We start from the raw sequence: 15,825 nt of genomic DNA, 5'->3' as shown, positions 1-15,825 counted from the left end.
CCAGTTTTCCAAGTAATATGTCTCCTGCATCTTCGATTATATCGACTGTTATTCCATCTTCACCTGCCGCTCTGCCACGTTTCATGTCTTGCAAGCTCCTTCCGACGTCATCGTTAGATATAGGAGGACTTTCCGTATCCTGTTCATTACTGTTTCGAATGGAGTTATCCTGAGTCCTCTGGATACTGTATTGGTCAGTATACAATTCTTCCGCTGCTTTCACGATACCTTTGAGATTGCTGATGATCTTACCCTGCTTATCTTTCAGTGCATACACCTTGGTTTGTCCTATGCCAAGTTTCCTTCTTACTGATTTCAGGCTGCGTCCATTTCATACGGATTTTTCAGTCTTTCTCACGTTATAATTTCGAATATTACTTATTTTCTCCTAGTTGTTCAGTTTTGGCAGCTCCGGGAATTCTATCTTATCTCTTCAGTTGTACACTTTCATTTTTTGTCGTTTCTTTATTAGGTCCTTTGCTACTTGGGAGAACTTGCCTACTGGTTGGCTTGGTGCATTGCCTCCCACTTCGATTGCTGCATCTGAAGCCAGCCTATTTATGGTTCTATTCATTACCTCTATGTCATCGGCACCTCTCTGTTCTAAGGCTGTATGTTTTTTTGCAAGCACCGGCCCTAATTTGTCTGCTTTCACCCTCACTGCCTCTAAGTTCACCTGTTTCTTCTTGACCAATTTTACTCTTCCGCACCTCAAACTGAGGTGAATCCTAGCCCCACTATCGTATGATCACTGCACGTTACCCTACCTAGTACTTGTACATCCTGCACTATGCTGGGATCGGCAGAAAATATAAATCGCGTAAATGCGATTGGTCAAAATGAATCTGGGAGCCCTACAATACAGCGATCGTCGTAACCCTCTGTGCCGTTAGGGGACGTTGTATCCCGCAATTTCTGTATGCTCGTTGTTTAATGAGAACAAAATGTCGTTTTACGTGTGCAGAAAAGTGGTACCACATACCTTCTCTCTACACCCACTGAGATGCGCTCTCAATAAAAAGACCGACTCCCTCGTTTTGCTCCGCGCTTTCCGCAGGTGTCCAACGCACTGAGCCTCTTTGTGTGGAGGTGCATATTGAGCTTCTGCCTGTTCCTGGTGTGCGAGTTGCCGACCAGCATATACGAGAAAACGCTGTTTGTACCGGGCCGAGTGAAGCGCGACTCGGAGAACAAGGACAGTGGCCACAAGACGAGGAGGACCGTGATCACATACATCTGTCCACGCCTAGTGGTAACCCAGGACCAGACGACGCAGGCCAGCACAATCCATCTGGACCAATGGTGCCACTTATAGACTCCTTTTGTCAGAAGCAAAGAAATTTCGCCACCTTACTTTGTTTTTGCGGAGGTGTGTAGTGCCAGCGCGCAAATCGTTAAGGACTTCCTCGCGAATGCCTTAAATCGTGCAAGAGGCATTTGGCAACGTGAAGGTGCGTTAAATGAACACCAAATCGTGGAAGAGCACAGCGTTCTGAAGGTGGAACCATCCTCCTTAGAGAAAAGGCTGTGAAATAATGAATTAAGAACTGAGGACAAGTTGCCTGGTGGCTCGAAACGGCACCCGTCTGCGAGCCACTGGTGGTCAGACAAGAAGCAGGCGCATCGTTGTCGCTGGCATGGCCGCTGGACAGCTGATGCCGAACCGGCCGCATTTGCACATCTCGGGTGGGCATAGAAGTTGAAGCCGTGGGTGCACTGAGATTGACGAACGGCGCTAATCCATGCATGTAAAACGTGACGCGACGAAGCAATGGACGGTGCAGGAACCGTGCGTACTGCTACTGCTTCTCGCATATTTGTGCAGCTGTCAGGCGCATTAGCCAGAGTGTGCGACAACATATGTGGTCACTACACTGCGCAAATTTCCTATCGAAGCTGTTCATTCCTCCTGAGCGTTCCCTATGCAAAGAACCCATCCGGTCCATCGCATAGCATTACTTCGGCATGCATTCTGACAAATGCGTTGTGGTGATCAAGTTTCGCTATGCATTATTATTTATAGCTTTTGCGGGAACAAAAACCGATGCGGGAGAGGCGCGACTTGTTGAGTTCCAAATCCAATGTTGGCAAATCAGCTGACATAGCGATTGGGTATTCTTACACAGGGTACCTTTGGCACAATAACCGAAATAACGATGTCCCGTTTTACAGTTCCATTTCACTCCAGTAACTCATTTGAATATAGCATTAATGGTGCCCGGTTTGCCCATTGACCCCCATCACCAGACCTCATAATTTTTTGCAGTGAGGCTCACGGCTGTGATGCTCGGACACATGTTGTCCATGAACTCTTTTTTTTTCTTTTTATTATTGATTAGGTTAAGGTGCATGATCGCCAGCAATTTCGGCTGGTAGTGCAATGCTCTCAGCCGGCAGGTCCAAGGCGGGTGGACAAGTAATGTTTTCGCAATTAAACAGCCGGGATAAATATTTGGATTTGCGGTGAAGACATTGTGGCGGCTTTATGTCGCGGTATTAAGACTTGCACAACCACAGCCCGCTTGGCTGTGGTCGAGCAAGCCACAATGACCCTCAGTGATAACTGTTTCTGTTGGGAAAAATAATTATGCCTATAGGAGAGAACGCAGATTGTATCTGTTACATACATTAGCCCTAAATGTGGTTCAATATAGGCATTCGAAGATACCATCACCGAATAAAAACACTACAGCTTCTCTTCTCCTTCATTTAACGAAAAGCGACGAAACTCTCTGTAGAAACCTTCAAGTCAACGTTCTCCACACATCGAGAAAAAAATAGCTAGAACGAACAATATTTACTGTATGCAAAGCTGACGTCGACGCATCCGGACGAAGCACTATACTATGGTCGGTAGGAATAATATATTAAATTTATACCATGGAGGTGAGCATGGAATGTTGGCACTCCCTAGTTCTTGCGCATCGTTGAACGTTACCAGTCTTCTATGTAAATATGGTTTTGTTCTTTATATGCTTTAGGAAGTGTTGTGTGAAAACATCAATTATTATAGCACAATAAACCATTTTCTTGTCAATAGAAATGGCTATTTTATTCTTTTAACGGCAAGCCTGTGATGTGCAACGCCACTGTAATATAGTAATGATACAAGGACAAAAGGAGAATTCAATCAAACATCTGTATCACATAGCGCTTGAGAACTCCGAATACTATCGTTACACAGGTGACTTCGTTGTGAAGATTACGCACTGTGCTGCCATGACTTGAGCAGGCTAAGCATGTTAAACAAGAGAAAACCTTTATTTAAAGGGCCCCAAATCAAGTCTGGCCATTTGGAGCTGACCAGCGCAGAGCATACATTGCGCGATAACAATCGTGTCTGCAAAGTATGACATCGCTGCGCGCCGTGCAAAGATATGAAATTTCAAGCCAAATGCCGTTTTTCATTCTCGCGGCCGCCGCGTTCCAAGCCGGGCGGTGACGTAGTCGTGCCCCTGCGCAACGTAGTCGTGTCCGTAGTGTGATGTCGCTCGTGGTGACACAGTACTTCGTGAATTATTCAAGACATCTGTTATCTGTGCGATGTGTTGCTTGAATTGACGAATTGACGTTTAGAGAAATAACACGCACAAACGGAATGTGTGTGTGTTTTTTGCTTTACTTCGCACCGAAGCAAGAGAGCTGTACTTCCGCTCCGTCTGCTTGATCCCACGGTCGTGCGCTCACGTGCGTAGGTACTGAAACTATGCCATTTTCTACCGTGTTGCAGCGCGTGATCATGCTCTGCAATCCGCTTGTTCTGCCTGAGTTTTCGTTGCCTGAGCAACGCCGTCGGCGGAAGTGTGTAGCCCCGAAAAAAGAAGTGAGGAGGAAAAACTTCAAGGCGGGGCCTGTGACGTATGCGTCACGCGATCCTCGAGGTCCTGTTTGGGGAACGCAGGGAAGGAATTTTGCTTGCGGAGGCTAGACGGGGCGAGTGGAGAGAGCATCTTCCTTGGCAGTGGAGCCCGCCTTCTGAAATCATGGGTTCGCGGCACTCAAATATTCCTATCTCAGCTATTAATGAGCCGATTTGACTAATTTTGTTGGCGGAAGCTCCCTAGAGGACACGTAACTACTTCCAGCGTATAAATAAAATTCGCTATGGGGCCTGGTGAAGGGGCCTTTAACAAGAATTCAAGATTACCTTCATGATACGCGCCGTTATTTTTCTTTCTTTCTTTGTGCAGACGTAAACTCAAGGAATGTGAGACTGGAGCCAACCGTTTTGCATCGAGGTAGATGGTATGGTCGGAGGCGAAGCACATGAGCAGCGCAATTTAGAACTCCAGATTGTTGAATGCCGCTGTCGCTTCGCTTGGCATGAAAATTTTTGGTTTCTTTAAATGCTGTTCGTGACTGTTACATTCGCTGACATTTGTGGTCTTTTCACCTTTGGACACTTTAAATACGTCAGTCGTCAGCTTCATTTGCATCAGCTTGGCGCCGTCAACTGCGACGTATTCGTCGGCCATCGCGCCCACCGCTCTGTTACAACAACCAGCGGCTGAATGGAGCGATTCCTGGAGCATTGCAGCAGCACAGTAACACTCGTGACATAATCACGCTCTTGAAATGCTTCACTGCTGTTAACGCTAGCACAGAGCGCAGCGAGAATGAAGCGATCGTACACCTTTCTTTTCAATGCATATGACAGATTAGAATTCAGTCGGGACATGAATCCTTACTTATACAGGCCATTTAGGAGTAGAAGCGTTTGACTATATGCGGTGAGCAAGGACCCATTGTCCAGGTCCTTTCTGCTGCGTAGCCTTGGCGACTGAGCAGATGGAAAGGCTGTGCATGTTCAGATGGGAAAACTACGCTTCTGACGTTTCCTAGATAGATGACGGTTACTTATCGCGCGATGTTTAGACCAGCCAGTCTATACTGCAAAAGTGTGCTATGTTTTCACATGCACGCTGACACTACGGAACGCATGCACGTTACCGTTTGCCTCACTCTTTGGTATGGAAGAAGGGAAACTGAGGAGCCTAATCTTTGTTGGTCACAATCATACGAAGTCAAGAATTATTCCACGGAAAGCACAGAGGAAATTACTTGCTTTTCTGTTCGCGCAAATGGGAGCCGATCCAACCAACGTTATTCGCACCACGCGTGCTGTGCAGTACTGCGGCACCAGTTTCTCATAAAATTTCTTCGGCATCTGTTTCTGTGTGCTAGAACTAGCCCTGGAAGCGATAGTCAGAGCCGCTACTAACGGGCATGTTGGCTGATTGCGAATTACTGGATTGTCGTTTCATATTTTAGACTCAACAAATGCTGCGCAATTAGTGACATAAAAGAGAGACAACAATGTAATTTTTTAGCACTGCGGTGGCACCGCACCTATCAGTTGCCAACTGCAAGGTCGGAAGTTCAACTCCTGGTTTAGATGGCCGTACTGTGACAACAGTATAGTGGAGAACTGCCCTTATACGGAAATTTGCATATATGTTAAACGCGGAAAGTGCGTCATACGCACACAAAAACTGAAAAGACAATTGGCGCTTTAATTTTTCTTGTAAGGAACACCGCGCCACTACACACGCTTCGCATCTGAAACATATGACAAGCGAAGGAACACTTTCTTTCAGGTTTACGTTAGCATTTTAACCTTGGTATTCTGAACGGATCCTCGACTCGAAGGCCTTCCTTCACTGCACCGACTTGAACATAGTGCCTCCCCACGAATAAAGAGGCTACAATTTTCAGGAATTGCCGTGGATAATCATGAAGCGCAGTGACCCCTTCCGTCGAGGGGTGGTGATGCTATCTAAAATCAGACATAATGTCGGTGTAGGAAGTTGATCAAAGTTCGGTAGGCCGGTTGACTTCAAGAACTCATGGTAAAACAACAAACGAGACAATGCAGGGAGACGTGGGGTCGGCCTGTTTGAAACTCAGGGAAATGCAAAGCAAAATTAGTTTGGAATAAAGACTCAAGAATATGGATGAAAATAAACGGGCGGCTAAAGTTAACAAATATCTGTACCTCAAAGCGGGGACACAGAATTGAGGAAGAAGCCAAGAAAGTTGACAATCAGGTACAGGGTAATTGAAAGTGCAGAAAGACAACCAGTAGTCGTCAAAAAGTAAGTGAGAGAAACAGAGGGAGTAAATTGGATGTAAACGATGGAAACAAAGACCGAAAGTGTACAATAATTGCAAAAACTAAATTACGAGAAATAAAATTGACGAGAAGCTCAGGGATGTAAAGAAGACGAAAGCATTAGCCGGTCAGCAGTTGAAACAAACAAAAGACATTTAGAGTGCTGGTGGGAAAAATAAAACATGGAAGAAATTGATAGTACCGGATTTGTTACAGGAAAAGGTGACATTACAAGGCTGATGTTGAGATTTTAAGGAAAAGATAAAACTATAAAGAGACCTAGACATCAGGTTAGATTGATAAATGTCAATACAATAAGTGATTAGCTGAAACAGGCAAGGTGGCTATTTATCGCCGCCCTATTTGGAAGGGGACGCCAATAAACCACCATTCATAGTGAAAGTAGATAGCATTAAAAAAACTGACACGGGTAAGACATTCTGCAAAAAAAAATAAAGAAACAGAGCTTGGTGGGGCAAGCCACCGCCCCTTTTCAAAGGGGACGCCCACAGCATGCATGCATCCATTGATCCATCCGTATAGTCGTAGTGGAGTATTGAGTGAGGGAACGTTCTAGAGCAGAGGGGTGAGTCCTCAACATTATACCTGGATCCTTTACTGTGTAGTCTTGCACAGCTTTCATGCACATTTCAGACGGAAAGGTCTGCGAGGGCTTAGCTGCCCTGATAGGCCGCTGTGCGCTCTCAGAAAACTGCTCGGTGCAGCTGTGGTGAAAGCCAAGATGGCCGTAGCAGTCCTATTAAAGGCGTTGTCTGCATGTTTTGTCGCAGATAGACAGCTGTACGCACGGAAAAATCCCATACGTGCAAGGATCGAGCTCCCATTTCAATTAACTACTGCAATATTCTTTACAGTGGGAAGAGCAAGCAAAAGTGCTACCTTTCACTCCTATATGTTTCCTAAAGAAGAAGTGCAGGCCTACATCAAAAGGCGTGTCTCTCAACTCCTACAAGAAGAGCTTCACTTCCAGAAGCAGTGAAATCATTACCGTTTGCGTGGGCTGTCCTGCGGTACGTCCAAGAAACCATGATTATCCATCCGACCTAATAAATATGCAGTAGAACACTGTCGATATGGCTTTTAAGGGACCACACAATAAAGAATGTACGATCCGACAAAAAAAAAAACATCCGCTCACCGTATTGACCGCGCTACTGATGAAACATAGAGGTACTCTCACAAAAAGCCTAATTTGAGGCTTTTAGAATGCCAAGTACCCGCTCACTAAAGCTCCATCTCGCTTGGATCGTACTAAATGTTAAAAACTCCTTATCTGGTGCTTGTGTGAAATCTTGATAACCTTTAAATCTTTAAACCGTTTTTCAAGCACTCGAAACCCTTTTTCAGTTTCTGCGCAGCCTTGCATATCGAAATGCGCAAGGTATCGAAGGTCACGACCGGCGTCCGTGAAGGTTGGCCATAGTGCAACCCCACGTGCCTTCATCCGCCTCTTCCTGGCTTCAGGTTTCGTGAGGAGTGTTCTGATCGGCGACCGGCGATGATCTCAAGTAATGCCAATGCTAATGCTAATGAACGTTAACAAGGGCTTGCAAAATGAAAGATGAAAAAAAAAAAGCATCCTACACCCTGCGGAGCATGCCCATGTGCGCTACTATTTCTAATTTTTTGCCTTTGTTTTAAACAGGTGCAGCAAACAAATAAAAAAGGGACGCCTCGCTTTTTTGTTCTTGTTGACATGATTTCCTTCAAATGTAATAATAATGTATGCAAACAAGGAATCGTTAACATATCTTCGCCCTTTGATTTGCTACCGCTTCTTTGTCACTACATGTTCCTCTTGTAATGAAGAAAGGAAGATCGTGACATCCCGATCATCATCAAGAGCGGAGGGCACGAGATCGGCGGTCGAATACCACCATCTTGTTCTCCCGACCTACTGTTCCGAGCTACCGGCTGTTTCTTGGACTCGTCCAATAAACCTCGCTACTTTTGGTGGGGGTGCTGGGTACGCCCATCGCCCGCACCCTGGAACTCCGATCCCGTACGTCGCAGTCGACCATGCAAGCTGACGCTGCCCAACCGCTGCCATCTCTCCCGGCCGCCGTTTGCCCCGGCCCGGTTCGCCAGCGAGACCCTCCGGCATTTTCGGGTACGGAAGAGCAGGACGTCGAGGACTGGCTGTCGGCCTACGAAAAAGTTAGGGGACCCAACAAGCGGGATGACGCTGCTAAGCTGAGCACCGCGAACTTTTACCTGGCTGGCGTGGAGAAGCTCTGGTATGCGAACCACGAATCGGAATTTGAGAACTTGCCCGCTTTTAAGGAGGCAATATCTGCCGTTTTCAGTCGCCCTGGCACGCGAATGTTACGCGCCGAGCAACGGCTGCGCACATGGGCACAGGAACCAAACGAAAATTTTACCGCCTATATTGAGGACATAATCGATCTCTGCAGGTGCGCCGATGCTTCAATGAGCGAAAGTGCCAAAATACAGCATATTATGAGGGGTGTCCATGACGATGTCTTTCAAATGCTTCTTGCGAAGTCTCCTGGCACAGCGTCTGAAGTGGTAAGTCTGTGCCACAGCTATGACGAATTGAGAAGGCAGCGGGCTCTCACCCGACGTTCATCTCACACGTAATGTCAACCACTCGCTGCACTGGACATCGTGCCTGACCAGTCATACCTTCTCGCACAAATGAAATAATTTGTGCGTGAGGAGGTGGCCCGTCAGTTGTTTCTCCTGCCGTTTGCTAAGCGTCAGGAGCTGCCACAACAGCAGCAACTGCAGCGACCAATCCCGTTGGCTTCCGTGCTTCGGCACGTCATCCAAGAGCACATTTCCGAGGCCATGCCGGTGCCCATTCAGCAGCAACCTGTCGCCGCGCCTCTTAGTTACGCTGAGGTAGTAAAGCGGCAGCAGCTTCAATAGCCCTCACCGTCCCATGGTGTGTCGTATGCTGCAGCCCCGATTCAGCCATCCGTGACATGGGCTGCTCCTATCACTGCAAATCCCTGGCGAACGCGCGACAACCGGCCGATCTGTTTTGCATGCGGTGGCCCTGGTCATATCGCCCGATTCTGCAGCCGTCGCGCGCCAGGATACTCAGACGCCCTTTCGCAGAACTACATGGATCGTCCCCGCTCTCGTTATGAAATTCCGGGTCCCCAAACAAGCACGCCTTCACGTGACTATCCGCAACCCACGTCTCGTCGCTCACCTTCACCCCGTCGCCGATCCTTGTCGCCCATGCGTCGTCGACCAGCCCCTGAAAATGAGGGAAACTAGCCTCCGCAGTTCGTGAGACAAGAACTGCGCTGTCGAAATGCTCAAGTCTTTGAGCTTTCCCGTCGAATATTGTCGACGTTTTTGTAGAAGGCACCCGTGCATATGCTCTTGTCGATACCGGTGCTGCCGCTTCTGTTATAGACGCCACACTTTGCCGCAATCTTCGGAAGGTGACCATGCCTCTTGAGATGATGCCCTTACGTACAGCGAATGGAGACCCTGTTCGGCCTATAGCTGCCTGCACTGCTCGACTTAGTATCGCTAAAGAGCACTACATAGTTGAGTTTATCTTCCTTTCATCCTGCTCGCACGGCATCATACTTGGCTGGGACTTTTTATCGTATAATCACGCCGTTATTGATTGTGCCAGATCTGAACTAGAGCTCTTCCCGTTGTGTGACCAGTCCTACAACCCTGCTCATCAAGCCGCACACAAACTAGTCGTAACAGAAGACACAGAAATTCCGCTGACAGCAGCTGTTTTGCTCCCCGTGTTCTGCAACAGCATATGTGATGAAGCTGCATTCTTTGAACCATCACGCCTCCTTCTAAGTCGGAAGCCACTTCTGCTTTATTCGACCCTCTCTATTTGGAATGGAACAAGCGCTCTCTGCCTCACAAATCCTCTTCCGTATCCCATCCAAGTGCTTAAAGGTGAATCCCTTCGATGCGTGCAACCCATTGGTATCGGCCAAATTTTTTCCATGCTGCAAGATTCAGCTCGATGCGACCTCGACGTCGTCAGTCCTCCTGATTCTGAATCCTTCTGATGTACCAGCTGCCGACCTATTCGATTCGTTGATCGCAGACGGACTGTAACCATTTTAACGCTCTTCTCTTCTCCAGCTGCGCTACCAGTTCCGCGACTCTTTCGATGTTGCCCAACGTGCCCTTGGCCGAACTTCTACCATTGTTCACTACATCGACACCGGCTCCAACTCGCCAGTGCGACAACTCCTTTAATGTTTCCACCGCAGAACGTCAAGTTATTACCGACCAGGTTGACGATATGCTTAAACGCGACGTTATTCGCCCTTCCCAAAGTCCGTGGGCATCACCTGTGGTTCTCGTAAAAAAAAGGATGGATCAATTCGCTTCTGCGTGGATTAGCGGCGCCTAAACAAGGTCACTCGAAAAGACGTGTACCCGTTACCCAGAATTGTCAATGCCTTTGATAGCCTACAAGGTGCCGAGTTTTTTTCATCGTTATATTTGCGTTCCGGGTATTGGCAGGTGCCTTTAGCAGAGGCCGACCATTCAAAGACAGCCTTCGTCACGCCTGACGGTCTATATGAATTCAATATCATGCCCTTCGGCCTCTGCAATGCGCCTGCCACCTTCGAGCTCAAGGTGGACTCGGGTTTGAAGTGGCGCATGTGGCTCTGCTACCTCGACGACATTGTTGTCTTTGCGCCAGATTTCGCAACCCATCTGGAACGCCTCAACCATGTCCTGACGTGTCTGAAGACCACTCAGCTGCAACTAAATCTCAAGAAGTGCCGCTTTGCTGCGCGAAAACTTACAATTCTCGGTCACATCCTATCAAAGGACGGCGTGCTTCCGGAGCCGGCTAAACTACGTGCAGTGACCGACTTCCCCAAACCGACGACTCTAAAGCAGTTACGAAGCTTCATAGGGTTATGCTCCTACTTTCGTCGGTTTGTGCGCAACTTCGCCCCTATAATTGCGCCTTTGACCCAACTTTGACCCAACTGATCAATTTCGCTTGTTTAACTAGAAGGACTGCGCTTAAAGAAAGGCCCTTGCCCGTGTTAAACGTTTGCGAAAGTTACAACAGAAATTCAGCACTTTGGGCTCCCAGAATAAAAACACGGAATTCTCCCTGGTTTTTCTGTTAAAATATAAATCCAATTTTTAACTCTCGAATTTCAAAAAAAAATATAGCACCCGAAAACAAAGGACCTTATTATACATCATTCATCGCCTCCGACACTTGTGCTGCCGTGATAGCATGTACTGTCAGAAAGTATCGAACCATGTTGCAGTGAACTTGAGTCAAAGTCTGAATAAGATAATATTAGACGAGGCGTGACGCAACGTGCCAATTAACTCCCATTGTTGCCTGCATAGTTTTTACCCGTTATAAATGACAGATATATCGATATGAAACGGGCAGCGAAGAAAACGGGTAAGAAATTGTGATCTTGACAAGCTATACCACTGAAATCGAAAATTACTTCTCACCTCACTCGGAAAGCACAAAGCTTTTGCATTTGCTTGCGAACACCACGTGCACACTGTAATAAAACGCTAAAGTACCATTAAGTACGTTAAGATGCACTCTTGCGGAATATCACTCCCACAGGTGCCGCTGAGCTATGGGTTCTACTATAAGCTCTCAGCTGTCAACGTGAAAAAATTCATACTGAACATTGAATATGCTTGGAATTCTACATTAGAGAAGACCACTGCTACTAGCTTTAGTAAAATCCAGGGCATCTGCAGTTATTCCTCGGCATCTGGTGATGGCTTCCTTGAAATATTTCCACGCAATTCGCTTTCACAAATCAGCTTGGTCAGCTCTGTCTTGTGATTTCACGTGCATATGTTTGAGACAAAGAAGACGATAAGGAAGGAACACCAATCCACTAGTGGCGTCCGTACTAGCAATAATATACCAAAATGTTCAATGTGTAGACATGTCATTGAATTGAGAACAGACAGAATTCCAGCATCTAAAATTTCCGTGGAAAATCCAGTGGTGGCCATCAAGACAGCCAGAAGTAGTGATCACAAGATAAGGATGCCGTGTTCGCCCATTTAAACCTTTATTTACACAGGAGTGGTCTCACACTATTGCCTCCATGTCCATACACTGCCAAGAAACAGAATTCCTAGATCAGCATTTTTTTTTGTCGCCGATAGAAATTGTTAACAACAAGACTTCTAGAACTTCTGCTTGCTAAATTATTGCTAAACTTATCAGAAATAACAGTGTCTTTCGACGCGTCAATTATATGTTTCAGCCATGCCGTTTGCGGTGTCATACAATCAACTAAACGAATAACTTTCTTAATGTTCTTTCTTCCTTCGTTATTGTATGCTTTTTTTTCTTGCTTTAACCTTTTACTTGCCAATGTTCCAAAAATGGAGCATACGAAACCTGATTTTTTTATTTTCTTCCCAATCTATCGAACATTTTTCTTTTTCTTTTCGCATACACACTGATACTTGTAGAAAACATAGCAATAAAAATTTTGATTGTCAACCTATTTAAAAGGTTCTGATAAGTGCTCACAAACAGGCATATTTTGCGTTCCTTCAGCGCCATATGGTTGTTGAATTATTTCGCAAGAAAAATGTAATGTTCCAACGAGCAAAGTAGAACTAAAATATCGACATATAGTTAGGTATTACTGGGCAAGAAAATAAAAAATAATAATGACACTCTAGTTTTCAGTTTTTAGAGTTTTAGGCGAATGTTCCATTTTTGGAACATTGGCGTTTTATGTTGTCAAAAGCAGCATACACTCGCGCATGCATTTCGCCGTGTTTTTCTTCTTTTTCGGCATGTTGATGGCGCCCTCTACGTGTCGTTTGGCACAAACTTGAACGCTATCTTTCCTTGGCATTGTTTTGACATAAGGCGTTCTGGCTTGGCACGTGGAAGGACCAGCGTTCAACTGCAGCGCATAGCCGCATAGCCTGGTGAATGTAAGTAGAAAACGACTTCACGGCTAGTTTTATATTGCAGTTCTATGCTTCTCAACGCAATCACTCTCGTTGTAGGTCATGGCTCAACGGTTCCTCACACTGGAGGCTGCAATTGACCTATTCTTCAGCCTTCCCGATGACGAACGCGAAAGTGCGTCTATATGCCAATTGCCGCCTGATGAAGACGGCAACATTACTGACGAGGAGCACGTGAACGAAAATGACTTTTCTGAAGTTGTTCCCGATGACGTTTGCGGGCAGGTTGAAGTTATGCAGTGCTGCGATGAAGACGTTGATTCGCCTACTGCATGTTCGAGTCCTGAGCCACGACGAAAGAAACCAGCGCGGAGGCAGTCGACTGCTGGAAAAGGGTGCAAGTCTTCAAACAAGGCTGGAAAAACAAAAACCCTGAAGCACTCCCTTAGCGCAGCATGGGGTGACCATGCTACGTTCGACAAAGCACTTCCCAGAGAGAACCCTCCGTTGTTGCTAGAGGCATTTCCTGAGCTAGCAGACATGAGCCCATTTATGCTGTTCAGCAAAATTATTTCTCCAGAATATCTTGGTTCATTGGCTGAACTGACTGCAAGGTACGCACCCCAAAAGGGGGAGGAGGTGGACGTCACTGGAGCGGATATAGGTCAGTTTTTCGGCCTCTTACTGTTGAGTGGATATCACTCCGTTCCATCTGAGGACTCGTATTGGAGCACCGCAGAAGACTTTCGTGTGCCTTTAGTCGCGACAGTGATGGCCCGCAATAGGTTCCGGCAGCTAAAAAGGTTTTTTCATGTAGTGGACAACACTCAGTTGAAAGAAGGCGAGAAGATGGGCAAGATTCAGCCGTTTTACGACGAAATCTCCAAATGTTTCCGCCAGTTTGGGGTTTTCCACGAAAGCCTCAGCATCGACGAGTCAATGGTGCCCTATTATGGCCACCACTCGTGCAAAATGTTCATTCGCGGTAAACCTATCCGATTTGGGTATAAGATATGGATGATGTGCTCTTCGAATGGGTACCCCTATTCAATGGAAATATATTGCGGGAGAAACGAGAAGGACGAAAAGGCACCTCTCGGGCTGAGGGTTGTTAGCAATATGACATCTGTCCTGCCCGCCCCTGAACAGCATGAAGTCTACTTTGACAACTTTTTCACTTCACACGGTCTCCTGACGAAACTGGCTAACCAGGGGATTCGAGAGACGGGGACTGTACGAGATGCCAGAACCGGTGGTTGTCCACTGAAGAGCTCGAAAGACGTCGGAAGAGAGGAAAGAGGTTCTTTCCACTACAAATGTGACGGGGTGGCCTACACATGCAGGTGGAACGACAATGCAGTCGTCACAGTTTCTTCAAACCGCCTCGGCCATGAGCCTCTTGGAACTGCAAAACGCTTCTCACGGCGGGCAAACAAAAAGGTAGACATTCCTCAACCATATTTGATAAAAAAATACAATGAGGGCATGGGGGGAGTAGATGTTCTCGATCGCCTCCTCGGAAGTTATCGGCCAAGACTTCGAAGCAAAAAATGGTGGTGGAACCTTTTCAGCAATGGTCTGAACATGGCTGTCGTCGCAGGATGGCTCCTTCATTGCGAGCTTCACAAAGGAACTGATGCCGCCATGACACACATAGCATTTCGGCGGGACGTCGTCATGTCCTTGCTGCACCTCAAGCAGAGAATCACTGTGCGGCCTGGACCTCGGGTTCATCCGAGACGCGAGGATAGGAAAACTGATGGCCACTACATCATCTCAGCAACTCAGGGGAGGTGTGCTGAGTGCAAGAAAAACACGATGAACCAGTGTCAGCAGTGCAAAAAGCGCCTACACACGAAGTGCTTTGCAGCATACCATGGCTTGTGAAGTGTTCACAGACGTGTTGTGAAGCAAGTAGGACGAAAAAATAAATTTTCGCAAGCATTGTTATAAACATTTATACTTTTGAAAGGCCTTGTATGACGCTAACAATTATTCTTCTGTTAACATGAGAAAGCAATTCCCCTTTAACAGTCAATAAAGGTTGTTCCAGACGAAGTTTGTATTTTTCATATGGGAAATGCCAATGTTCCAAAAATGGAACATGCGAAAAAACCTACTAAATCTTTGTGAATGCGGCTGTATTTTTTATCATAGGTAATTTAGAAGACCAATGCAAATTATCAACACCAATTTCAGTTTTTTGGCTAGTGATTCATAGTGCGGCGCCTAAAAGGTTAATCCAATATGTAATACTTCAAGACATTCGGTAAATGGTTAAGCACGCAATTCTCCAGCAAACCTCAGTGTGGATACGAGCCATACTACGAGGCCAGCATCATCATCGCCATCACCCGCACGTGCCTGGATGCGTCATCTCCAGTGCTGCCACTTAATGTTCTGCCCCTGCGTGTCATCATGCTAAGCGGCGATAACGCTGAGCAAGAACCCATTTTGCTGCGGGGCCAAAGCGCCGTGAAGCGGGATTGTCCGTACGCCTGGGGCGCCCACCGGTCTTCAGATCCCCATGGTCTTCAGCATTGGTACTTCCGGCCAGAACGCCTCCGGCCTCGTCCCGTCGCGAGACGGGGACCACTGGTGCCGGAAATGCCCTGCGTTGGCAAGCGCAAACGTCGCCCGCTGAAAGGAGTTCCACAGCGTGGTGCACGCCAACTCAAGCTGCAGCCGCCAACCTCGGAGCCACGACCAGCAGGACGGCGTTCGAGAGGCTGCATCCACGTCGTGTCTAGCTTCGCCGGGAAGTTACACCTGCGCCAGCACAGAGGCGTCAG

The 15,825-nt window shown here is 46.9% G+C and overlaps 1 protein-coding gene across 1 annotated transcript in view; it reads left to right on the top strand.

Annotated features, from left to right (window-relative positions):
* Positions 1-3,043, top strand: part of LOC139051799 (nose resistant to fluoxetine protein 6-like) — a 76,156-nt gene extending 73,113 nt beyond the window's left edge. Inside the window, exon 17 of the mRNA XM_070528789.1 lies at positions 1,058-3,043. Within this exon, the coding sequence (XP_070384890.1) occupies positions 1,058-1,315 (258 nt within the window). The 3' untranslated portion in view covers positions 1,316-3,043. The remainder of the gene's footprint in view (positions 1-1,057) is intronic.
* The last annotated feature ends 12,782 nt before the right edge of the window (positions 3,044-15,825 follow it).

Source organism: Dermacentor albipictus, unplaced genomic scaffold (genome assembly GCF_038994185.2).
Source record: "Dermacentor albipictus isolate Rhodes 1998 colony unplaced genomic scaffold, USDA_Dalb.pri_finalv2 scaffold_14, whole genome shotgun sequence".
NCBI classification, from domain to species: domain Eukaryota; kingdom Metazoa; phylum Arthropoda; class Arachnida; order Ixodida; family Ixodidae; genus Dermacentor; species Dermacentor albipictus.
This window is presented reverse-complemented; position numbering and strand designations above follow the sequence as displayed.